The sequence below is a fragment of the Varroa destructor genome, unplaced genomic scaffold, assembly GCF_002443255.2.
Source record: "Varroa destructor unplaced genomic scaffold, Vdes_3.0 BEIS01000002.1, whole genome shotgun sequence".
Taxonomy (NCBI): domain Eukaryota; kingdom Metazoa; phylum Arthropoda; class Arachnida; order Mesostigmata; family Varroidae; genus Varroa; species Varroa destructor.
In genome coordinates this window covers 47,023,529-47,048,476 of record NW_019211455.1, presented here as the reverse complement: position 1 = coordinate 47,048,476, position 24,948 = coordinate 47,023,529, and the positions used below count along the sequence as shown (strand labels likewise).

General features: G+C 39.4%; 2 protein-coding genes across 2 annotated transcripts; both read right to left on the bottom strand.

Annotated features, from left to right (window-relative positions):
• Nucleotides 1-1,764: 1,764 nt before the first annotated feature.
• On the bottom strand, nt 1,765-24,806 carry LOC147757900 (uncharacterized). Its single transcript, XM_086980542.1, has 4 exons — nt 24,480-24,806; nt 20,463-20,736; nt 2,896-2,990; nt 1,765-2,567 (listed from the first exon to the last, which is right to left on the bottom strand). Exons 2-4 carry the CDS (start codon nt 20,675-20,677, stop codon nt 2,536-2,538), a joined length of 342 nt encoding a protein of 113 aa, XP_086836668.1. The 5' UTR covers nt 20,678-20,736; nt 24,480-24,806; the 3' UTR covers nt 1,765-2,535.
• Nucleotides 12,776-20,421, bottom strand: LOC111243659 (atypical protein kinase C-like). The gene is made up of 5 exons (XM_022789527.2): nt 18,091-20,421; nt 16,443-16,645; nt 15,453-15,672; nt 14,352-14,733; nt 12,776-13,888 (listed from the first exon to the last, which is right to left on the bottom strand). The coding sequence occupies exons 1-5, from the start codon at nt 18,251-18,253 to the stop codon at nt 13,522-13,524; spliced, it is 1,335 nt and encodes a 444-aa protein (XP_022645262.1). The 5' UTR covers nt 18,254-20,421; the 3' UTR covers nt 12,776-13,521.
• Nucleotides 24,807-24,948: the final 142 nt, after the last annotated feature.

The window sequence follows — 24,948 nt, the reverse complement described above, 5'->3', positions numbered from 1 at the left end:
CCGATAAACCGAACGTTGTAATACTTTTTAGCAGCAAACGAAAAACGTATGTTTTCAAAGCATGACTACTTAAAAGCAGTTTCTATACGTAGACCTATGAGCTACAAACGCAGTTAATTTTAAAAATATCACAACAAAAGTCCTGATGCTCAGGCTGATGGTGAAGGAGCACCGTGATTCTTCTAAATAAAAGTTGACGAATTTCGGCGAGACACTCACTCTCCAGGAAACAGCAAAGGCAGTGATTTTCGCAGCCTCAGCGACTGGTTGCCATAGGCCTATCGAGTCCAGCGCCGTGACGGGTTGTTTTCGAAACACAGAGAAGAATGTCCTTGAAGCAACCAAATAAAAAAGACCAGCAGACTTGCCGGTTTTTATTATATTGTATAATTAAGTCTATTTTTATAACTAAAATGAACATAATAAATATGGCAGAGCGTCGTCTCTTGCTTAACGGAAGAACACGTCAAAAATGAGGAAGTACGATTAGATACAGGAACATACATAGACGCGGTTATCACCAATAGACTTAAAGATCCTCGAATCTACTGGGCGACAAATGGAAAAACAACTTAGAAAGAAGATATGACATATTTTGGTCTCTTGATTTAAATTTTATTAAGTTTCATCCAAATGTTTGTCTTGCTCCGGAGGTATGCAAAGCTATCGTTTAAACCGGCAAAAACATTTGGTACCAAAAGATGGTAATGTAACCTATTAAACTGTATAAACCACGATATAAAACATATAAATTTCAAGGGTTGAAGAGTATGCCAAGAAACATGTGTTCCTAACTAGCCTTTTAACAAAGATTGTCATCAGGAGCAAATACAATGCATTTTGACGAAGGTCTAAGCAGCTAAAAAATGGAAGGGCAGCCCCTCGTTGTAGTTTCTCCGAGGCATGGCTGCTCTGCCGGACCAAATTTAAACCAGACAGTGCGTTAATTAAAAATCTTATTTATAATTAGGTATCTAAATCTTTTAAAATTGGCTATGCTGCTGTCTATTGTAGATTTTTTTTACACTTACTACTAAGCTTAATAGAAAAAGGTTGGAAGATCGTAGTTCGGGGCACTTCCATTAACTCAATAATATCTGAACTTGGCTTTTTGCACAGTTACGTATCTATGTTAAACGTACTTAAATTTTTACTTAATTTCCCTAGTTAGAAGTTGGAAGCAATTATGCATTATTATCATCGAGTAGTTTAAGTAAGATTGAAATCAATCAAAACAGTATAAAATTTATAAAACAGCATGTCCGTCGTCCACATTATATTAGCTTGTGTTTTTCGAGTAAATCAAATAGGGCTGCAGTGACCTTCATAAAGCTCTAAAGCTTTCTTGCTAACATAAGTTTGGCCACAACGGATAGTTGATATTTTTCTATTCCTCTCAATTCACCCTGCTCATTCCTGGGAGAGGTTCCTTAATTTCCAATGTTTATCTATTGGCCTAATCTAACCTATTTTATACTCGTAGATTAAAATTAGAGTAATAACTATTTTCACTGTAGTTTTGTTTATATCATTTAAAATAAAACATTTAATTACGGCCCGAAATCTCAATGGGAAACTTCATCAAGAAACAACCGACCAATTGCCAATTCAACTTAAAAAAAGAATAAAGTATTTTATACAAATACATTTTTTTTTCAATTGCCAAACATAAGTGGGCAATGCATAGAAGCTTCAAAATCGCTCTAAAAATATAGAAATTCACATGTCAAATCGTACAAACACTGGATAAAAAACGATAATAACTAAGGTGCCGTTTCAAGTTTTTTATGATCCATGATATTTATTTTTTATCGTAAGTATTTATTAGGTTTGCATGATCAGCAGGGGTAGTTCTGGTTTATTGATCCGTTTCGCCTAAAGAGAGAGTCAGATATTTGTTCAAGGACGCCCGCTAATCATGTTACTAAATTGAAAGCCTTCGATATTACCTTGGTAATCGATTCTATAGCAAAAGGTGGGAATTTGTCAAAGAACTTGTATCATGGTGATTTGCTTTTTGCTGAGATGGAAACATTCCTATAGACATGTCAGAATGAGGTTAAGAAGCACGAGCATTGGGGTAAACCAGAAAGACTGCGGGGCTCCTATGATGCGGGTCGCTCATAAAATAGCCGTATTCATCCCCTCTAAAGCTTTAATGATGAAATCAATTGCTAGAAAAGAAAGCAAAAAGAAATAATTTGTTTGAAATTAACAAAAACAACGCAACTCTACTAAATATTAGCTATAGATCTAGATTTAAAGAAAAAAGACGCGACATTAACCCAGGCATAGCTCCAGAAGCATAGAACCCAGTGGGTTGCCGCTCGCCGGCTGGTTATGACCCGATCGAATGTGCAACATGAATAAAACAACGACGTGTAACCGAAGTAGTGAACGAAGGTGTACGTTTTTCGACCCGAGCTAATGGTGGCCCTAAATAGCTTTTGCCGCTACGAATCAGACTGGTTCACACATTGAGCTTCTGGCCAACATAAGCCTGCGTTGATTTTTTCCGCCGTTCAGTTTAGCGTGCTATTGTGGTAATGTGGTTGACAATGACACACCTTAACGCATTAACGCACGAAATAATGCTTTATTAGAAGTCGCCTATTATCAATAAGACTGTGGAAATTGATTTCAATATATAGTCCAGTTTGATCTATGTGATCTGCAAATCAGAGTACTCTATGGGTTCATAACCTAGTTATACTCGCATTGGTATAATGCGACCACGTACTCAAAGGCGTCGCTCAATCGGTCTCAATTCGTTAAAGATATGGATGCCGTACGTTCTAAACAATCGATTACTTCGGTACAACCCGACTCTACGCTTCAATGGAAAACTGAGTAAACGCCGAAATACCAGTTGAGAATATAGTAAGGCAGACCTACATTTTACAATGTGAGGATCCCTGCGAGCATCGTCGTCCTTGAGTACCTTCAGTGGTATTTCGAAAAAGCTGACTGGCCACGCCATCGGTCTTTCCCTATATAAAAGAAGAATTACACAGTTGCGATTTATTGGGCTCTAGTTCAGCTCCATCATGTGTTGATTTGTTTATACTAAGTTATAGATGGAACGTTGGAGTGTATTGAGACATTTTAATTCCTATAGAGTAAATTTTTTCTTCACTTAGTTAGAGCTCATTTAGCGGATATACATATGGCCTAAAGTTAACCGCTCAAATATCTACTGAATAACAATTAAAATTTTTTACTTGCTCCATTATTTTTTGTTTTAAGTTCTTCTAAATTTTGTGTTTCCTGTTGAAGATGGATTGATAACTTATATCGCTTACAGATTCGCACAGGTTGTACAGCATATGTTTTCTATATTGTGTTGATTAAAAAAAAACCACGCAGAATTAACACAGTTGTTCAACTGTGCTATATAGATATAGGGGTTGAAGAAAATAGATTTAGGCTTGAAATTCAGCCTACTTAATTTAACTAAGACCTATTTTAGTCAGTCGTAATTCTATAGCATTTGACAGTATCATTATTCTCAATTAGCATAGTAGAATTGAGCATTTACATCCCTGAAATGGAAACGTTTAACTGGACGGTTAAGAACTTTTCAATAGACATTACATTGCTCAATTATGCTTATAAGGGATTTGCTTTCCATATGTTTCATCGGATTAAAGAGGCCTCCCAAGAGACCGCCGACTACCGACACAGAATCATCCATTTCCATGAGACTGAAAGTTTTCTACTAACTTGGATCCAACTCTTGGAATGTTTGTTTTTCTTAGGTTTAATGTTAGGTCCGCAATAGGATTTGAGATATTGCTAATACCCTTCAGGATTTTGCTGGCACAATTCCCTGATTCTACCTTAAATTACAAAGCAGTAAAATGTTTTTTGTGATAGTGTTTCAGTAATTATAATTGTGGTGGCGCGGATCGAATTAAGGCCTTCGTATTGCCTTACCCACGAAGTTGAACCTATAGTTTTTCCTATAGTGAGCTGGAATTAGAAAATATTCACGTTTTTAGAAAAACTCGCATATATCCTGTAGCGTAAAAACACGGACACAGGAATCTCAATAATTACATCTTGCTGCGCTTTCGCACAAATTGATGCGATCTTGTACTTTCCAATTTGTTAGCAAAATGAGTTTTTTTTTATCTCTGTTTTCTCAGGACTAGCATTTGAAACGCTTGTTGAGTAAAGATAGCTTGTCTTCAAACATCCCGACTACCCTTCCAGAAAAGATGAATCATTAGCAGCAGTATGAGGGTGTTCATGATGACGCAGAGGTGGCGTCTTTGTCTACTCTGAGATAATAGTTTATTTCGTCTCCGGAAGATTTCGCCAGCCATCTAAAACAGGACTCACTAAGGGTAGTGTCCGACGTGAAAGATTTGCTTCATCTTATCGTTGGTAACTTTACCACTGTGCACTCAAAATCTTTGAAATTAATTCGAGTTAACAAGAAATAGCAACTGAGTATATACGAATCGTGGTTCCCTAGCGAGTGAAGCCTGAAACAAAGCGAACTGCATCAGAGTCGCTCATGGCTAAATTGTATGTACGGGTTCGATATAGCTCTGATTAGTGCAATAGCTATCCTCTTGAGCAGAAAACACTAAAACTTCTATTTTTACATTGTCGTCCAAGTTGTCGTCTAAGCCAATAGGAGGGCATCGAATGGAGCGCAAATTCGGTCAGGTTGTCGTTGGTAGCTTGTGGTGTCCTATTTTAGGTGCACCGAAAGGACACGTTCACTAAAAAAGGTGAGGTGTTTTAAGCAGGTGCGAGTTGAAATCAGACTTGAAACACCCTCAGAAGAAGAATTGCGCACTCGGCCTGCAAAATATACAGGGTGAATGCAACATATTCATTAAAGCTTGAGTACTTCAGGATTTCCTATAATGTCGTATCAGAGCTGCTTGATCATTGTAGGTGTGAATTCTGTGGCGTTAGCTCTTTGTGATCGATCGCATTTGTAAGAGTTGGATTCAAATAGAGTAAAACTGTGTTTTTTGTAATTTTTCATACACTCAGTTAGTGAAGTATGTTTGAAGGAACGTAGGTTAAATTGCAAATTTCTTGCAGGAGAAAATTAGACATTTAACATTGGCCTAATGACGAGAAATGCAGTATTGACTGTTTGTGCCGAATCGCAATTGTTTTAACCAACTTTCAGTATATCGCTTTTTGTAGTGATAAACAAGTCCCGCTGGGGCTGGGTTTGCCTGTTCGAACTTGGAGACCGATTCTAAACTATGATTGCATTGCTATGTTACATATAAAATCCTATAGTATGCGCATGATAGGGAGCTATGTATATATGAATGTATGAAGTTTGAGTACAGTCGCCTCATAACTAGAAAAGCTGAAGAAAAAGTACTTAACAAGCAGTGCCTTGACCCATTTATAATGAGAATACAAGATTTACAAGTCCACGTATCCCTTTGGAATTGAAGAAGGTTGCGCATTTGGCCATGAAGGTACCTACCACGTTGATTGATCAAAGAGAACCGTGCAGTTTTACGCAACGTTCTATTTCCCTTTAAACGCCTACAAACTCGCTGTCCTATAGTGAAACAAGCAATCTCTCGAACACGTTCAGAACTTTCCGGTATCTCTACGGCTATGTAACTTTTCAACACCGCTTCACTGTTCGCTTGTTACGTTATGGTATCGGCTGGTTGTAGATCACCAATGAATTAACATCAAATATGGCAAGCTGATAATTGGAAACCAGTTAACACAATGGCACAGAACGAAACTGAAACGTCGTGTCAAATACAATCCTTTGTGCATCTCGTGGTGAAGATCGAGCTGAATCAGAACTTTCTTTAATGAAACTACAGTTCTCTTCAGGTTCTCTTCGTCTCTTAACTCATCATTATGATATACCCAAAGGACCCTACTGGTGAACGGGTTGTCGACGTGGGTTGTACGAAGTGAAAGACATCTCTTCGGTGACGGACACAGTAGCAATTACAAAAACGATAAGAAGAGCATCTTCACTGACGAATCGTGACTCCGTTACTTATATCTTCAGCGCATTTCCCCGATTGCTTCTCACCAGTTTCGGGCGCGCCAACTAGCAGGACACTACAGTAGAGCTACCGTACCTCCGTTCTCTGTTTATATATATGTATATACATTTGTTTACGGCTTCTCTTATTTACACAGTTTACTTGATGCAAAAACTTACTTAGTGCTCACTTCCTATTTTCCGTCCTATAGATATATGACGAAGCGTTAGGGCCTACTTGGCGTCGCATTTTCGCCGTTCCAGCAATTGTTCAACGGCTTTCCGTCGCAAAGCCCTGTACATAACTTCATCGGGTCCCATACGATCAGCCTATGGCCTAATAGAGCCTGGCTGCATGTCGCTACTACCATTTAGCAAAGGTCCATACGTGGGCAGTTTTTGCCGCTCCGCCGTTGCAAGCGAGGATATAACACCTGCTGACGACAGTGTGCGATCTTTCACACGGATCTATTCGATGAGCCTACCCTATGAACGCACGTAAGTGGTGGCTATGGGTGACGTTGCAACCTTCTTTGCAGATCTGAACTCGCTTCTGAGTCGGAATTTTATCTGTCAACACGCGAAGTAAATGTCACGCAAAGCAGAAAATCTTCTATAAGAAAGTAAACCCGATCTTGCATATTTTATAAGAAGAGGCCATAAAATTTCTATTCTGTAGAACTAGCTGTCTCCACAAATGCTGGGTTATATTTAGTTCTGAATATCTTAATTCAGATACTTCCCAAGTTCCCCAATCACCGTATTCTGCTAATACGATTGTACGAAATTCGTTCAGTCACAGCATATATTAGGATATATTTATTTCAAGTATGTTTTTTAATACTTTAGGTCAAGATTATTTTACCACTCTCCACCGATAGAAACAGTAATCGCAGCGAAGGCAGTTCTTATCGGCTAACTTATGATTAGAAAATTAAAAATGTATCGAAAGATTGAGTATAGAGGCGTGCAATCTACTTGTGTATGTTGTATGCTAAATGGCTTTTGGCGGTAGGTCGATCAGGCGTTTCTAACCGTATATGTGCTAGTGCTGGAAGTGTCATCTACAAACATTATGCATCAGCTCCAGAGGCTGTAGAAAATGGACGATAAAAGTAGATTTTACGGCTGGTCAGAGGTAGAGATCATCGCAATGGTTCATCACATTAACCCACATGCTTAATATATTGTAGAATCACACTTTTTGCCTATGCGGTATCCAGCCAACAATATGCAATTGCATAATGATCATCGAATTGCCCTAAAATATTCGTCTGCTTTTCAAATATGGGATTAGGGTGGAGCAATCCTTAGTTGAATAAAGCTATAGATACAAAACACTGACATGTTATAAATCGAAGGTAATCAAACAAACCTGTTGTAGGTTTAACGTTTAACATCATTTCAGCAGCAAATTGGGTGCGTTTTAATGGAAGTCTATGGAGTCAGAATCGACTAAATAATTTTCGACGATACAGGAGGGAAGGAAAGAAACACATGGTTGCTCTGCAGATTCCGGGTTGCTCCGAACATCCTTTTCAGTTCGGGCTAGGCAGTCTGGTAAATTAAAAACCTTATTTTTAAAGAAATACCTACATTTTTAAAAATGAATTCGGCTGCTGCTAAAATGGCTTGTTCTGTTCGGCATCGACTGAATATGATGCTACAACTAAGGCGCTATAGTTATAGATCATTTGAGCTCTATTTTGTCGTTATGTTCTGTTGCATTATAACTTAAAGGCCTGTACTTATTACATTTGCTCTCATTAGTAGGCTCCATCGGCCGTCAGCTACTTCAAGGATAACTACAAACGGTTCATTACATTCGTGCCCTGTCTTACGTATAAAAAATAACTTTCACATTAGTAAGGTATTTCAGGTGTTCCCAATATACACGTTCATGTTTATATCCATAACCCACGTTTGTTTTTGACAAATCACTCAAAAGATTGCGCAATGTCAACCTGCACAGTGATGCTCGTCCTTGAATTGTTTCTTAACCTTTTTATCGTACGCGTTTAACATAATGATAAGGTAACGTAAACAATATAATAGAATTGGGTGGCTGACTTGCAGTCGTGGTACACAGTAAGATTTAACTTCAAGTCTTCGGTTTTACTGCGCACTATCAGCTAGTTCAGTTCCTTTAAGTTAAATGTAGCCTTATTCCATTTCTGTTGCTATCAGAAACACACGAGCTAGTCGCAGGTACACGATGAGGTAGGCGCTACAGACAGTTTCAAAATACTGTCTCGTACTGGTATCGACACCTGCCATTTTACATAACGTTCGAGGCTGCCACAACGAGAACAGCAGGCATACCCGGACGGTTACTGCTTCGTTGTTATTATTATTATTACACTCCTCAGTAATCTAATGTACCTCTCGTAAGTTGAATACTTTCTAGGCTGGCAAGGCTGAATTAGCGTCGTCAGCGACAGAAAAAAAGATATATTTCATCTGAAATAAACTCGTCCTCGTCATAGGACGCTGTACAACGCGCTTTCCCGGTACATCGAACGAGAAACGTCGTAATCTCGGCTCGAATTCGGGCCGCTTCTTTCTATGCTGGAATTGGCGGCCGTCTAACACAATGCTTAACGTCTTGAGTACTGGATATAGAAAGCATGTTTCAAAATAAGCAATAAAAATAGATCTTAGTAGCTGATCAAGGGTTGTTTATGGAACAACGCGTCCATTGTGTTTATAGCGAACGTCGTCAGGATCGTATATGAAGATATTCTTGTAATTTTACGTTGCGCCAATAAAGCACTCGATTGGGGTCCGGAAAATGTGTTTAGAGCCAGCTAGCCTTAGTTAATACATTTTGGGTATTAGAGTCATCGTTCACTCTATAAAGTATAATAGACCACGTGCCACAATAAGCATGGCACGTCTGTCACGGCCGTGTCAAAAACAATACCTTTTTAGAGTTGTGTTACCGATTAAACAGGGCAAGTACAATATTCAAGTGTTTTAATATAATCGAAATGATTTTGTAAAAATGCCGACACTTTTCGCATGACGTTCGAAAAGTTCGTCTGCTCGTTAAAAAACACCATTTGTTCGTAGTGTTTTTGTAACTGTATAACAGAACAGTGAATTGTGGCGCTGTTCTAAACTGGGATATTGCGGAAGCGTTCAAGAGTGCTCCAGAAAATGTACAGAAAATTAAAACTCAGAGCTAACGAATGTTATCCAACAGCGTATGAATTATATAGAAATTGATACGCTGTTGGATGAACCAATAACACGGCTAGAAAAAAGTAGGATTTCAGACCCAGAACATGGAGTGTACAAATGTCAGTATGGCTTAATGCAAATATGGCTTTAGAGAGGATTTTATTCACCGCCACAAGTCCTTTACACTCATTAGCAAGGGCCACAAACGAATTGTCGTTGATAGTAGCGTCGTAGTAATTAAATCCAATATATGTGTTACGAGAAGAGACTTCTCATAAAATTAAATATATTATATAATGGTATACGAATACCCGTAAAAGAAGAAAAAGCTAAAAATATAGACCAACTAATGAAAAATAGAATATTCTCATTTTTTAGTATTGTTTTTTCTATTGTTCTGCGTTCGCGCCTGTTTCCGACGAGGCAGTCGTTAAACCGATGCCGCAACAAACATGTCTAAGTTTCCATAGCAGACCATGATGAACAATGCACTATTTATTCTACTCGTCATCATCTAGTCGAGCTCAGTTAGTTTGATGCGAATCTCAAACAAAGAATTTTAAAAAATATTGTTTTTTTTTGTACGTTTTTATCATCTATTTCTTACTAGATTCTTTTTCACACAATGCATTACTAATTTTCGTCAACTTTGATCATCTAAAGCGCTCGTTGTCTCTGATCTGAAGGTAAGCAAACATTTTCCCTGCTGATATATATTATAGCTTTAGATATAGATCAGCGCATGGCAAAATACGTGCTGCTTCCGAACACCGAGATCTTTATATCGTAATATGTGCTTTCCAATAATAAGCGCTCTCCGAACTCTATCTTTCACAAAAAATTTACCTGACAAATTTGGTGTCAGCACGGCAAACAGCTTTCGATTTCCGCTAACGGAAGAGATAACTCGTGCCTTCATGCTTGATCGGGTGATATATAGGGTGTTAAGAGACTCTGAAGTCACTTATGCTGAAGATCGGATGTTCTGTGTGCATTGCTTATATTTAGAGTATATTAAAAGCGGATATCAAAGTTGATAGGACTACTCAATGGTTAAAATCAATCAACAAGTACAAACTGGTTTCTAGTTAAAACCTGACATTTCGGCAAAAAAACGGTAGCCGTGAATTTGACAGCACGGCTTATATACTTGGCTGCGAAATCGCTCTTGCCCCTAAAAAAAGCCTATCTTTCTTATATATCGTATAGGAAATTCTGTACGTTTGATGCAATAAAGTGTGTTTTTTCGGATGAATCCACGAGAAACATGGTAGCAATATTAATTTTTGGGTATAAAAGCAATCAGAGATATTTACCATGAATCGCTTAATCGTTAGAAACTTAAGTACCAAATGACATCAGCTTAATAAATGTATCGGTGGTAGCTTGAAAGCAAAATATAGCAGAGTTGCTTGATAGTAATTAGACAAAACATGTCAAATATTTTGTCGGCACCAAAGAAAAACAAGATAGATAGGTGGATTTTTGCGACAGTCCCACTTCATCGGGCAATAAAGGAGCTCATAACCCTATATCTCAATGATCATAGAGATTACCGGTGGGTCGTTCTAGCACTAGTACAGCTTGCGGTTACTGGCCCGGTGACTGAGGCGACTTTGCAGAAAAGCGAAATGTTTACGGTATGGCCAACTGAACAGCTGGAGGGCCGGAAATTGATTCCACTCACAGACCTCAAAAAATTCCCGCAAACTCTCGTGTCGTTGATCCGAATAGACATTTGCTTTGAAAAAAGCTGCACAAGCCAGTGGTTCATTAACGAAATGGCCATACTGTCTGTCAAAGAACAACTGAAATATATAGAAATAGAATATAATCACACATTATGTCACCTTCGGAGCTCAAGCTGTTAACTTTTATGCTGATTTACTGCCTGGCTAACCTTATCAGATTTAACCGAGCCGGACACGCGTCACGTGGACCAAAACATAAACCTGGTTTCGTGTGGTACGGACCACGTGACCAGATTTACGTGGTCCGCATGATGAAATCCTAAAACGAGTATGAACGCCTTGACTGTTTATAAAGCTGTTTTTTTCTTTTATCGTAGTCGTGTTGAGTCTATATAACGATCCCGTTCCTGTGATGTTGTGACGGTGACGCGTTTGCCTACTTAACATACGGATACAGAGCTGATCTGGATTTCAAACCTCTTTCGAACGCATAATGATGCCGGACTAACTGCTTCTGTTTACAGCGGATATGGAACCTGTCCGAACTGAAAGGCGGTTTTAAAGCGATTATATAGAGCCGTACATAAAACTCTGATCATGTCTGAGTATGTCCACTGTCGCCGAAGTGTCTGTGCCAAGGTTAGAATCCAAATGTTTCACGTGTGAAAAAATCTGGCGGCTGAGTGCGTTCACTCAACGAAAAGAGTAGTATTATTTTCATATGGATTTTTAATTTCGATGTTAATTTACTTGACGTACAATATCGCGGCTTTGGATGACATTTAAAATCTTGCGCTGTCGCAGGGCGACGCAGCGTGCATAGACATACGCCCGAACAACAACAATAAAAGCATGTGCTTCGTCCTGACCACGCCCCCTGCTAGATAAGTTCTTCGAACTTTGCCTACTCTTGCAATTCCACTATGGAGCAGGGTATAGAACAGAATATCCTGGAGAGGTGTTTGGTATTGATATTTTAAAGGTTTAAAAGTTTAAATTTTTATCTTCAATCAATAAAATTAGCCAATATGAAGGCTAATTTTCGGACGTTATCACGGATCTTGAGAAACACTACATATTATAATTGTTAGGTAACTTAATAATAATTAGATAACTTTTGTAAGCAAATTAGTTCGTTTAAGTATACGAAATAAATATTGATACACCGATAAGAAATTGATTCCTTCATACTTCGAACTTTAGGTCCGCTATCGTCGTTAACCATTCTACTAGACGACTGACTTCTGCCAGCACAAAAAAGATCTGTCATACATGCCAGGATTCGAACCTACGCCACAACTTACTTTAGCTATGTGTGCGTCTAACTGCCGGCCATAATGCGGCTAATGCGTACAATACACGATATTTAATTTTCCCGTTTTTCTATATGGCGCCATTTAATTCACCAACCAACTTCATGGTTCCCGACTCTTGGTTCGAACTTAATATCAGAAAGACAACCAAATAACCTCAAGCTACACTTAGCTTGGCTATGTATTGTAGGTTCGTGACCAAGCTTCCACTGACGGAACGGACTGTCTTTAGTACGTTCTGTGTCTCACAGAAAGTTTTTGCGGACACAGTACATGTTTATTTAATTACACCTGTCATATAACATATATCAAGGGTGGTCCCCCTCGCCTCCTCTCCTCTCCTCTCCCCCCCCCCCCGCAGTGATAGAATATAGAAATAGATTTTGAATTTACCTCGAATCGTAGGTTTATCACCAAGTATGGCGACGTGCGGATGCTGCTTAAAAGCATTTCGATACGTGTTTAAGAACTCTACCGAGATACGCTCCGACCGCTAACGATTGTGTAGGTACACACTATCATATGGTTGAAAAATTCAGATTGACTGTTTTTTAGCTGGAAGTTCTAGGAGCGAAATTATTGTCCGAAAAAGATCATCAGTAGGTGCCTTATATTAGCATGTAATGTCGAAGAATATGATATGTTTCATAAACGATGCTTAAACCGTTCGACGGTATTCAGTATTGAATACTAAGGAACTGACCGCAAGCGCCCGATGTATTACTATACATTGTTGCATAGCTCGTTATTTCGTCACTGATTTTTTATAATCCTGCTTAAGCTTTTCGTCGTTAGTTCAGCATCCATTACCTGCCAAATATTGCATAAAAGTTACAAGCTAACTTAAGCTCCGGAAAATCTCGAATTTTGTAACCTGAACTTAAAATTGTCAGTGCCTCATATGAGTGACACAATTATTTGTTTTTCCAACCTGCTACCGTTTTAACAGTATCTTTAGTTTTGAACTGCCAGCTCCCAAGCAACGGCCCTCATCGAAACCTACGAGATATCGGATCGTCTAGTCGCAAGCAAGGCTATACCGAATGTAGGTTATGGCATCAATCCAGATTTATCATTTTAGTCCTCCCACCTTCCCAGCGGTCTGGGTTTCTCTACTATGGCGTCAAATATCACATATTTAGACCTATTTCCGTTCTACGTAAGGACAACAGCAAAAGTTGAAGCACTCAATCGTGACTCGTTGAAGAGATCCATCTTAACATACTGATCACCACAGCTTGTCGTCGTTGTTTGTGCTCATCTACTACCAAACTAATTAAGATATTTCGCTGTTATGGCTGTATAGCGGTTTCTCTTCTTCTACCGTAATGTGTTCATGCTAATCGGATAGACTACGGTCATGTGGAAATTTCAGCTTGGGCGAACATGCCGCCGATTGAAGCCGTTCCTCGAGCGATGGCAACTGCAGGTCCTCCTTCGAATCTAGGGGCCCGCTGCGACCTTGGCGTTGTTGCTGTTTCAACTTAGTCCCGACAGCGTCAAGGTTTGCCCAGTCAAAGCCGGCCAGGAACTTGTGCCGGCGAAACGGCTCCAACGTATCGCTCACACGTCCATCAGAGTGCGAAAATCGCCACACTCCCAAGCGTTCGACAGGATTGTCACGCAGGATATCGATGAGAAATGCTCGCTGTTCCGCGTTTAGCTGACGGGTAATGTGAATTGTGACATTTTTAGCCAGCTCGTACCTGAAGAATAATGAAGATGTTTTAACATAGAGCACTTCTTTATATATTGTACTACTGAACGCGTAAATCACAAGTTAATCCTGTAAGCTTTGCTTTAGAATAATGTTACAGTCGTTGCCGAACGAAGCCTCAAGCAAACGGCGTCCAGTGCTCACTGGATGAATGCCGATAGTGGAAAACCTAAACGTTGAAATCAGCCTTGCGTAATGTACCGGCTTTTAACTTCCTAAAAAAGCGGATTCGATGCCTAAAGCGATACCCAACAACGAAACTGGATGTGCACCTCGAAGTAACCGTAGTTACGCAAGACCACGTACGATGATACTATTGCACTTCGAAGCTTAATTCTGAAGCACAACTTAATCACTGAATACGCTAGTACATCGGCCGTCGACTGCAAGTCGGGTAGAAATAAAAGGACGAATGTTGTCAAATAAAATGTGGGTAGTGCGAATCATCTGACCTCATCTCTCTTGAGAGTGAGCTCAGCTCGATGTGTTTCTTCTTAGCATACACAGATAACGGTGTCCTTCCAACGAACATGCAGTAGACAACGATTCCATATGACCACCAATCCGCATCCGTTGCATAAGGCGATCGTTCTAGAACTTCGGGTGACATGTACGCCAGTGATCCGCACCGGCTCGAAGACGTTTGACCTTTTATACTGAGGCCGAAATCGGTCAATTTAGCGTCAAGCATCTTTGGGTGTGTTGTGGACTTGACCAATAGAATGTTCGAGCAGCTCACGTCACGATGTAGGAAACCCATTTCGTGCACACAGTGAATTGCGTGAGCTAACTGGGCAGCCAGTCGTCTTGACTGATCGATTTCAAGGGGCCCCCCTGTAATATAATAGCGATTAATTTATTGCTATGATAGCTTGTTTTTGATCATGGGTACTGTACCAAGTGTACAGATAACGTGTTTAGGGCAACAAACAATCTATGTTTGTTAATTTAAAGATTAATTTAAAGATAGTCAGTCCCATTGCACGATAAGCCATATATCTGATAAACTCAGGGGGTTGCGTGCTCAGATCCAGCTAGCCGATGTCTCTGTGACGCCTCTAGACGAGAAAGAAATCGTTGCGAATGAATTCGGATCCTCCTGGTTAGGCTGTTAATCCTTCCTAAGCTCAAAAGGTTCAAACCTAATAAGCAAACAGTCTATCATATGATGACACATGGAACAGCAAGTGTCGTAGCTACTACGCGATCCAATTTGGCTTGCGTGAGTGAGCTGCTTGTAGATTGCCAAATAATAGAAAAACAATGTAAGCTATAAAAGTACAAAGGCTTTAATCCAATGCAGATTACACTCAGGGTGTATGGTTTAGACGGTTTAATATAATAATAATAATAATAATAATAATAGAAAAAAAAATCAGTAAACCGACTTGCGCGCCTCTCATTTTCGCTAATCGCTACTGTCTGGCGACCAAACAAGCATTCAATGGTATCTTATCGTGACCCGAGTGTCGACAATAGTTTACACGCGGGCGGAAACTGGCTAACCAGACTTTTACTATTCCAGTCGGTCTATTTGGCTGTGGCTGACAAACCGGTATCCTTTAGGTAGTGGCTAAGGCTTCCCAAAGGCGCGAACTCCATAACGAAACACCAGTTGCGGTCCGTTTGCAGGAAACCGATCAGGCTAACTACATTTGGATGCTCGGATACTGCCCGCCAAACGCTGAATTCGCATTTAACTTTGCTCAGTTCCCGCTGTTGATCCTGTGTCGCTGTTGATTTCTGGACACATTTCAGCGCCGCCGTTTCCCTCTAGAATACTTGCGAATTAGTAGCCGTTAGTAAATACACAATTCAGTACTTATCATTTTCGGGGATAACCATAGCAGCAGCAGATATCAAACGAAAACATCTCTTGGTCAACAGTAAAATTGCAAAATTATTTCTAATGGCTGAGTTGAAACGCTGACACCTTTTCGCACCGATCATGCCGAAAAATCGTATCTACTTGAAAATGGAGGATGGATATACTACAATTCTGCGAAAAACCTATGCTTCGTTAAGATTTTGATAAAATAAGTATCGCTATACCAAAAAATCAGACTTGTATAGCCGTGTCTCGCAAGAAGAACTTTTAAGCTTGTGACAAACAAATTTGTATCTGTGACAAAAGCGACGTTATTCCTTTGAACGCCATACACCGGCGTAACATTTTGGGAAGATTCTATAGATATTAATATTACTGCCGTTCGTCTGAAGGACTTATCCGTTTAGCCGCTATCGCTCCTCTAATATTTTTACGCCTTTAAACAAGTACAACGCAGAGGCAATGTAATTCCTACATAATCTCGTCAGTTTACGTACGCTTTGACGCAATAATCCTAATCGTTTTTGAGTGGACAATTCAGTGGCTAGGAATTCCACCGTAAATCATCGAAGCAGCTAAAATGACTTTTTTAACGGGTCAGGAAAAGACGTATCCAGAAATTGCACGCAGTAATAAAAAAGCCCAACTAGTGAATGTACGCGTTCGCCTGCATGTAGGAGGAAACAAACCTAAGCAATAAATTTATCTTACTCACTCCGATGCTGATCTTGAACACGGTGCCAAAAGACCCCTGTCCGATTGCCTCACCGATCTGGATGATGTGGCAGACCTTGAAGACCACAGCTTTTTTGCATAATGGGTTCATCCAGAACGAGTCCGGAACAACGGTACCTACCTCCGGAATTAAAATGGGCTCGTCTTCGATTTGAGGCTCCGCCGGCTGTTCTGTTTTAGCCTCTGGAGCACCGAAAAGTGAAAGATTCTTTTTTTTTCTTTTTGTAACAAGATCTTTTTTATAGAATAATACAGAAGTTACATAACGAGTGCTTAATAAAGGTGATTACAGTTTATCGGCTTTACATATAAAAATTTAGATAAAAAGTAGTTACAGGATTTTTGAGAGCATTATTTTTCGCTTAACTTGAAACGGAATAATTTTTTATTTAGCTATTTTGTTTGTACTCTGCAAGCAAATTGCACGAAAATTATTCATAGGCTTGTTCACTGTTGGGATTGCAAAAGGGAAAACGTCACATGGCTTAGAAGCGGACAAAGCAGGTCTTTTCAGTTCATATAGCTACTTAGCTTTCCTGCAGGGTAATTTTCATTAATGTGTTGCGTAAGGGCTGAAATCCCGACATTAAAAATAGGTCAATGTTTGGGTTCTTTAGCGCTGCAGCAATGCTTATATTTACCAGTCTTACTTTTCAAGATCAGTCTTGAGAAAAGAATATATCCAGATTGTTCCCCTCACCGATTCGAATATATATAACACTACTTCACGAAGTGCATGCAAAATTCATAAAAGAAGGCTTTTTTTTATCAATCGATTCTTCTCCTAATTTTTCCAAAAGTCCCTGCTATAATTCCTTATAATTGCATAATGAAATACGTGAATAACGATTAAAGAAAGGGAAGACTAGCGGTTCAGAGAACTTTTATATGACGTAATTGTTTTTTCCCGCACTACCGCGCCACTTTGGGTCCTATTTATGCAGCGAAAATCGAAGTAACGTTGAGACTTAGAAAGTGAACGTACTTCTAACAGTACAGCCAGATGAGCCACCAACTTGAGTACAAGGTTTCGTTCGTACGATTTTTATATCATATTTGTTTTACCCTGGTGTTAAAATGCAGACACGAGCTCGTATGCACAGTTGCCTGTGATGACTCACCTATCAGCTATTTTTCCATATGTAGTAAATATATATAATGTAATATATAATAGCAACGATATATAGCATAGGCGATTACTAATGCTGTTATGTAAACAATTTTATGGAGAATCGTAAAGATCAAGCTCCTCGAATATGAAATATGGGCGTACGCAATATTCACAAACGTAGGAAACACATCTTTAATTAGAAACCGAGTTAGAACATCTGTGCAATATGAAAGGATGTTCGTGTAGTGGTTCATGTAATGGGAACATAATTACAATGAGGATAAAAATTACATACTGCCTTAGGCCGCATCAACAGCAAGACGCTGCATCTGAACTAATGGAGTGTTACTATACTAGTCACTCCTTGCGAGAAATAGAACTCATAACACACGTGCTCCATTCTTTACGAACCTAACTTCACACATAGCCAACACCTCTAGAACTATGTCTTCAGCGATCCTTCATATTAGTCTTTTTTCCATAGTACCCTTCCAAGAAGTGCTTCGAGTCAACTTACTGGTCGCTGTGTGGGTTTCTGCGCGGGAAACGTACTTCTGCTTGCCACATTTCACCTGCGATTCATCATAACTTTCCCTGCTTCGAATCGTGCCTTTTCGAGATTTCCGTACTGTTCTGGGATTTGGTACCAGGACGTCAGTTCTGGTATTTTCTACGCTCATAATTACTGTCCTCAGCCCAGCGCATGCGCACAGGTCGTCATGCACGCGCCGCACGCACACACACACACACACGCACTATCGTTTTGGCTGATGGACAAAAGGATCTTTGTCAAATGCCCTACCCCCTTAAGCGGGCAGGTGGAGTAAATTTAGTAAGAGAAATAATAATATATCTCTGTGTTTGCCGCTTTCACTGCGTTATTGTCGTAATTTAGAAATGGAAATGACGGGGCAACATTTCCGCCAATCGAAGTTCTACCTGAGAATCTGCTGTCACAGTGACCGATAATCTTTTAGTGAATCTAGCGTCACGATTTGTTGAATAAAGACGTGTCTTTGTTGCAGGTGTCAAAGGAAAATTCGTGGTCAAATATATCGGAGGAATTACTTTCAAGAGAAATGAAAAACTTAGTGAAATCTCCAGTTAAATAGGGCCTCTGCTTTCAGGTCTAGCGGCCATCGATGACGGCGGCTTGAGACTGAAGTGGTAACAAGGTGCGGAGATACTGTTCTTTGCAACGTTCTGTTATTTAATAAAACCATACTCGGAACAGTTAATAGGTCTCTTTTACATTTGTCTAAGCATCGTTTTTATTTTTTGCTTCCGTGCTCAGTGCCCTTGAGATAGCTATTCTGGCAGTAAGCGATGTGTGCGATTCCTCTCAATCTAAGATAACTGAATTTTGAGTTCAAGTGGCCACCTGCTGGATAGCATGTTGACAAGGCTGAAAAAAAACACCTGTGAACTGACTACGTTTATCATTAAAACTTTTTAGAAGCTTCTTTTGTTATGATCAGTATAATTTTTGCCGATAAAACAATTCGGGAGGCAGCAAAACACCTAGCCCTTTGCATTATACATACACATGCTCGTACATACGGATATTTTAAATGTGTTTAAAAATTGCTTTCTGCACGGAAAGAAGATCTACAAGCAATCCAACGTTAGATTTGGGGCCAGTAATGTATGTAGCTGGCATCGTACGAAATCGTCCCACCTTTTTTAATAGATCCTTTACAGCCCTGAATTCATTGAGCTTAGCAAGGCATTCCCGAGGAAAATCCGTCAGAGTGACGCAGATGCTTGGTCATGAAGGGAGTAACGTTATAACGTTTCAATATTGCTCAAACATTAAGTAATTGTCGTTTTCCTTGAGGAGGTGAGTTACGAGTTTGTTCATTCAGTACGAAAATTATTGGCTTTTAAAAAGGACTATCTACTGTATCGAATAAACCGCGGTTCGATTTAAAAAAAAAAAACTAATTTCACGGCAAGGACCTTTAATATGGACACGCCATAACGTATGTACACAAAGACTTTAGGCTTCATGATTGCAATCCGAAACAAAGACAGAATTCGAATACAATGTATGCGACCTCAGTTATTTTCTTTCCCTGACTCGGATTAGGCAGCCACACGTTTAGTGCATAGGAAATCTTGGAAATAGGTTGAGCCTGATTTCACCTTCTGCTCTCGGGCCCGTCAAATTTTTAAATGGACCTAACGTATCTTTAAGATGCTCCACTGTGAACTTCAGAGCGGGAATCGTATCGGCTTTTCAAGACCGACCGCGTCCACGTGTTGGCTTTTTGGCTCATGCTGCGATGAAGTCCGGCGATGAGGAAATCAAAAATGGAATTTTCGTCCGAAATGATCAGATCGTCACTATTGAAAATTGCACGCTTTATGGTACTTTGATCTAAACTATGGTTCTATGGGAACCGTTTGCTGCTATAGAACTGGGTGTCTCGTAGGCCGTTTCTCGCGTATACTCTGCAATGAATTTAGCTAACAGAACGACTTTTGTAATAACCCCCAACAGCCGGCTGGATTATACGAGATATAATGTATGCCTCAAGTACCATTAAAATATATAAAAAAATTCGAAAAAAACAAAAATGAGGACTATTATTTAGGATTAGAATTATATTCGAGGACTTACACTCGCGCATGTAAGTCATGAATAGCTTATCGTAAATTTCTCATAATATTTAAAAATCATGATAAAAAACAATGATGGACTGATTGAGGCACTAACAATTAGACACAACAAAAGATTTGCAAATGACGATGTCTCGCTATGGCGGTTTTTATCTAACAATGCTAACAGGAACTAAAAGTTTTACTGTATAATATTATGTGGACTTCTAATTGAAGTTCTATGTTTATCACAGAGCCATTTTACTTATGTTTCTCCGAGATACTTACATGTGATCGAGTTTGGCAATAGAAATTTCGTCTGGAGCGTAGCTAGGCAGACATGCAAGCAATTTCGGCCATTCTAGATGTAAAGCTGTACGCCGACGTAATCCGAGCGTTACGCGTACTTCAAAGATGCAGATCTTCCGTCTCCCGTGGAAACAATACTCAATGTTCTGTAGGCAATAGACGTTGGGAGGTTTCAGCACTGTGTGCGACAACATGAGAGAACGTCGCAAATTCTGGATGCCTACCCCGCTTACTTAACTCGACTTTGAGATCTCTAAAAGAAAGGCCATATCTCATACTAATTAACGACAGTTATAGAAATCGATTTATGAAGTTGTAAACGGTTCACGTTATAGAAACTGTGTCCGAAGTCTAGGCGGCTTCACGGGCACTGATCACAGAGCACTAAGTTTCGAGTAACTATGCGCTTAGTTAACTTCTGCGGGACTAGTAAATAGCCGATTGTCCAGGCTGGTTTGGAGTGAATGTTTGAACTAGCTTAATGATCCTCTTATCGTGAGACCATTTAACTCCTTTCGAATAATAGTCTTTCGAATACATTGAACCTATTAGTCAGGCATTTTTATCAGATGTTCCAATTAGTTGATTAATTAATTCAAACTAGTGAAGTTCGCCTGCGGTAGGAAGAAACGGCGTCTTCTACAGTAGCCCATTTATAGTGCATGCCTAAATTAACGTTTCAGAGTATTTAGATTAGCGTAGGGAAGGGGCTGGAAATACGTGGAACATCGAAAGAACAACCTCATATTCGTCCGCAACTGTCCTCGCAGTGATGGCTCTCAGCAAGAATCGTAAACTTTTGTCTGTAATGTGCCTGCTGGTCGTAAATTGAGCCAACCTTCATTGGGTAAGTAGCATCGTGAATCTTTTCTCGGATAGGTAAATGCAAAACTTGATCAGGTACGGCATTCGTTGCCGTAGATGTAAACGCCGAAAGTCGCGCGATCTTTAACTATTTAACGACATAAGCAAAGATCTCTCATAACCCCTAATAGTATATAAACATATCGTTTATCCGTTCCCTCTAGCGAAGCTTGACACTTGATTAAGAAATGATTCTTGGCAGTATTTCAGTCAACCCACAGCTGATGTGAAATTTAGAATTCTGTTCAGTGGCAAGAGATCATAGTAAAGGCAAGCTTGACAAATTACCCATGCATGTAGCACTTGTGCTGACATTTCCCCTGTCCGCGTCGTTTTAGAGCTCTCTATGTATTAGGGCTGTAGTGGGGTAGATAGATGACAATTTAATAGAAACTTGCCAAACCATTATGGCATTAAACTTTCGTTTGTCTCATAACACGCACACACGGATCGGCTACCAACCGCTCGAGAACTATTGTCGCACGAGTGGTAATCTCTTCAAAAATCCTATGACAAACACTTTCAACGTGTGACAGCGCACACATTGAAGACCTTTGAACACCTCTATATCGATTTCTCACATTCTATAGTGAAGGCTTGACGGCATATAGAAACAAACATTTCATCCCTCAGTGTGGTTATTACACTTATTGCTATAAATTTCCCCTGGAGAACTAGTGCAGGTATCGCTCGGCTTATACGTAATTTGCGGTAAGAGGCGAAACGTAATCGATTGTAGACCATCTGTATGCGGACTAATGGTTTGAACGACGCTTAACGAAAGATAAAGTATAGGTGGAGTAAAGGTAAAGAACAACCGATTTTTAGTCATCGCTAAGTGAACCGCAAAGCTGACTCCAACAGATAGTTTTGTGAGAAGGAACGAATATCGTACGTAGGACGGCTGCAAATACTGGGCATTCATCGAGGATAACAGGAGGCTACGGACCGACTAAGTTGCTTGCGTAGTTTTTTCAACAATTAACAAAATCGACAGTTCTTGAGTAACTTTATTTTATCCGTTGCGTCGAATCAGTTTTTTTCTCGCTCAGCTCGATGATAAAAAGCCCGGTCAATTCGAAACGGTGGCATATGAAGTGTGGAATAAGATCTCCGGCGGGCGATACCATAAATTGACAAAATCCTCGTCCATGTCTGTCCAACGTTTTGCATTTAGTGGTCTTTTAATGAGCCATATCGTATAAAAAAAAATGCCAAAATAATCATTAGGTGCATTCACTGTTTTCAGGGCACCTACTTCGCAACAAATCTCAGCGTGATAAGCTGGGTATTTGTATCTAATGTTAGGATAATATAATAGTGAACTTTAGATGATAGGTGCACAAAGTTTTCAAGCAAACGATGATGTAAGGATTGCTAAGGCTAGCGAGGTCATGAGCATTTTTCTGGCACGTGAGAAAAACATCGACATGTTTGATTTAAAACGTATGATATTTCTATTCATATAAACAATAACACTCATTCATTAATCTTATGAATATATTTAGCGTTATTCCTATCTTATTTATGGGTATTTCGACATACGTGTTGTACGTTCATACATTTTCATATGCTAAACACTGAACGTTATTTGTCCTTAGTTACTAGGAAAGGTGATTGGTCTTCCAGTTAGTTAGTAACTTAGTTGTGTACACGCTGCAGCTCAAGAGTATAACTGTCACAGCGTACAGTTAGTTCAGAAGGCGGTAATTTTTCTGTTTATGCGCAGAGTACGGACGTCAGTAACGGGTTCAATTCTTGAAAATGGTTTTCGAAATTATCAAGCGTCTACCTTTCAAGTGACTTCTAACCTCAGTCGGTATTTATTTTCATATTATTATTGCTTTTTAATCGTTTTTCAGTAATAAAAATAATCGCGTTTATTTCATTTATCTACTTATATTTTAGATTAAGCCTAGCTCCCGACCGAGAAGTCCCCGTTATAGAATAGTAGTAACGTGTTTGTCTGTTAAACTTAAGGACACGTAATAGGCTGAATTTGAGTTCGAGGCACAGGCTCAATTCGTGGTGCAAGGAGTCAGCCCGTTAGAGTAGTGCCCAAAAGCCCAAGTGCTGGACATAAAATATGAAGGGCATAGTTGTTGTATCCAATGGCCAATTTGTGTGCAACTGTGTGCTTATAAGCTATTAGTTTTTCATATCGCAAATGCTTAATAGTAACTTTATTAAACATAATCAGATAATTAATTTTAGTTGGTGCAGTTTAAAACGGTGTTATGATTGGTTCTGATTAGGAACAGTCTAATTAGTTTTCTAATAGAAAAAAAAGCTCTTTTTTTTGTTTCTGACATATATATACAGGATACAGACATATCGTATACAGGCTATGGCGATATTACACTATATAGTATAGTGTATATCATAAAAGCATATTTTAGCTAATCTCGTTATGCGTAACGAACTGCGCTAAACTTCAATTTTCTGTCCAGAGATATTTTTTATATATCCGCAAAATTCATAGATAAAAAGTTATTTCACTTTCTTATTACTATCATTACCAAAATCATTATACATCTTATCGAGGAAGTTTAATAACTACACACATATTAGACCTAGCTAATAAAAGTAATTTTTTAACACATAAAAAAAAGAAAAGACATTTTTACAAAGTAGACTGGCATGACTTTGAGAAAATCGTTAGGGATCAAATCATCGAATGGCAGACTAGTTTCAAGACAAATTTCTAACTCAATTGTTTTCTTATACGATTCTGACATCTTTTGGTGAAACGCTGTCTTTGTCCTAGAAAAATAACTATTTCGTATAGCCTTTTTCCAGACAGATATGGGATATTTTCCATATGTTGCGTTTCAACTCTAAACAGATTTATTTTCCGTATGTCACCTTCTAAAATATTCTTCTATGCCATTCCAACACTAACAAATAAACTATGGCTAAAGTAAACGATCCATCGAATCAGTTGCTTGCATTTTTCATATTGTCCCAACACTCGACCCGATCTTCAATCGAGAACCCACCTCTGTCCCCGCTGGTAAATTGCTCTCGTCAGCTAGATGTAACGTGCGTTTAGTTGTCATACTCTCTTGATCAATTTAGATGATAGTAATAATAATAATACTCTGTTCAGAATGTGCATCCTCTAACGCTCACCTTGACATACAGTCACAATCGAGTATCATCGCGATCTTACGCTTCCCTCTAAGACGTATCCCGCACGTCTGGCCGCAAGAACGCGTCGAACGCTGAACTTCTTCCGAAATCGACAATGCGATCTCGAGAGAAGTATGGCGGACGGAATAAATTCGAATCGAAGCTTGGCGCCAACAAGCGAGTTAGTACTGTATATGGCAGGAACGTAGTGCTCTTCGACAGCAACGTTCATACCAATGACATACGCAGGTTGCCTTCTTAATAACAGATGAGATTACGCAAATTTTCTTATAGGTTTTTTGCAGTTCCGACCACCGTGGCTATTCTGTTAACTTGCTATGGCTCGACCAGATCAAATTCAGAGCAGTAATATACATATATAACGGTATCGAATAGCAAAGCGATCTTCGAAAATGTTTAGGTCTCGCCTAGTTACGCTTGGACGCAGGACATCTAACGAGAAAGCAGA

Coding starts and splice junctions, on each gene's coding strand:
- LOC111243659 (XM_022789527.2), bottom strand. CDS start 18,253: ATGAGCGTAGAAAATACCAGAACTGACGTCCTGGTACCAAATCCCAGA. Junction 15,673..16,442: donor TGTTCAAGATCAGCATCGGA/GTGAGTAAGATA, acceptor CAAGTATTCTAG/AGGGAAACGGCGGCGCTGAA. Junction 14,734..15,452: donor CCACTACCTAAAGGATACCG/GTTTGTCAGCCA, acceptor ATTATATTACAG/GGGGGCCCCTTGAAATCGAT.
- LOC147757900 (XM_086980542.1), bottom strand. CDS start 20,677: ATGTTGTCGCACACAGTGCTGAAACCTCCCAACGTCTATTGCCTACAG. Junction 2,991..20,462: donor ATTGCCAAACTCGATCACAT/GTAAGTATCTCG, acceptor TCTTTTATATAG/GGAAAGACCGATGGCGTGGC. Junction 2,568..2,895: donor GGATCCTCACATTGTAAAAT/GTAGGTCTGCCT, acceptor TAATGCGTTAAG/GTGTGTCATTGTCAACCACA.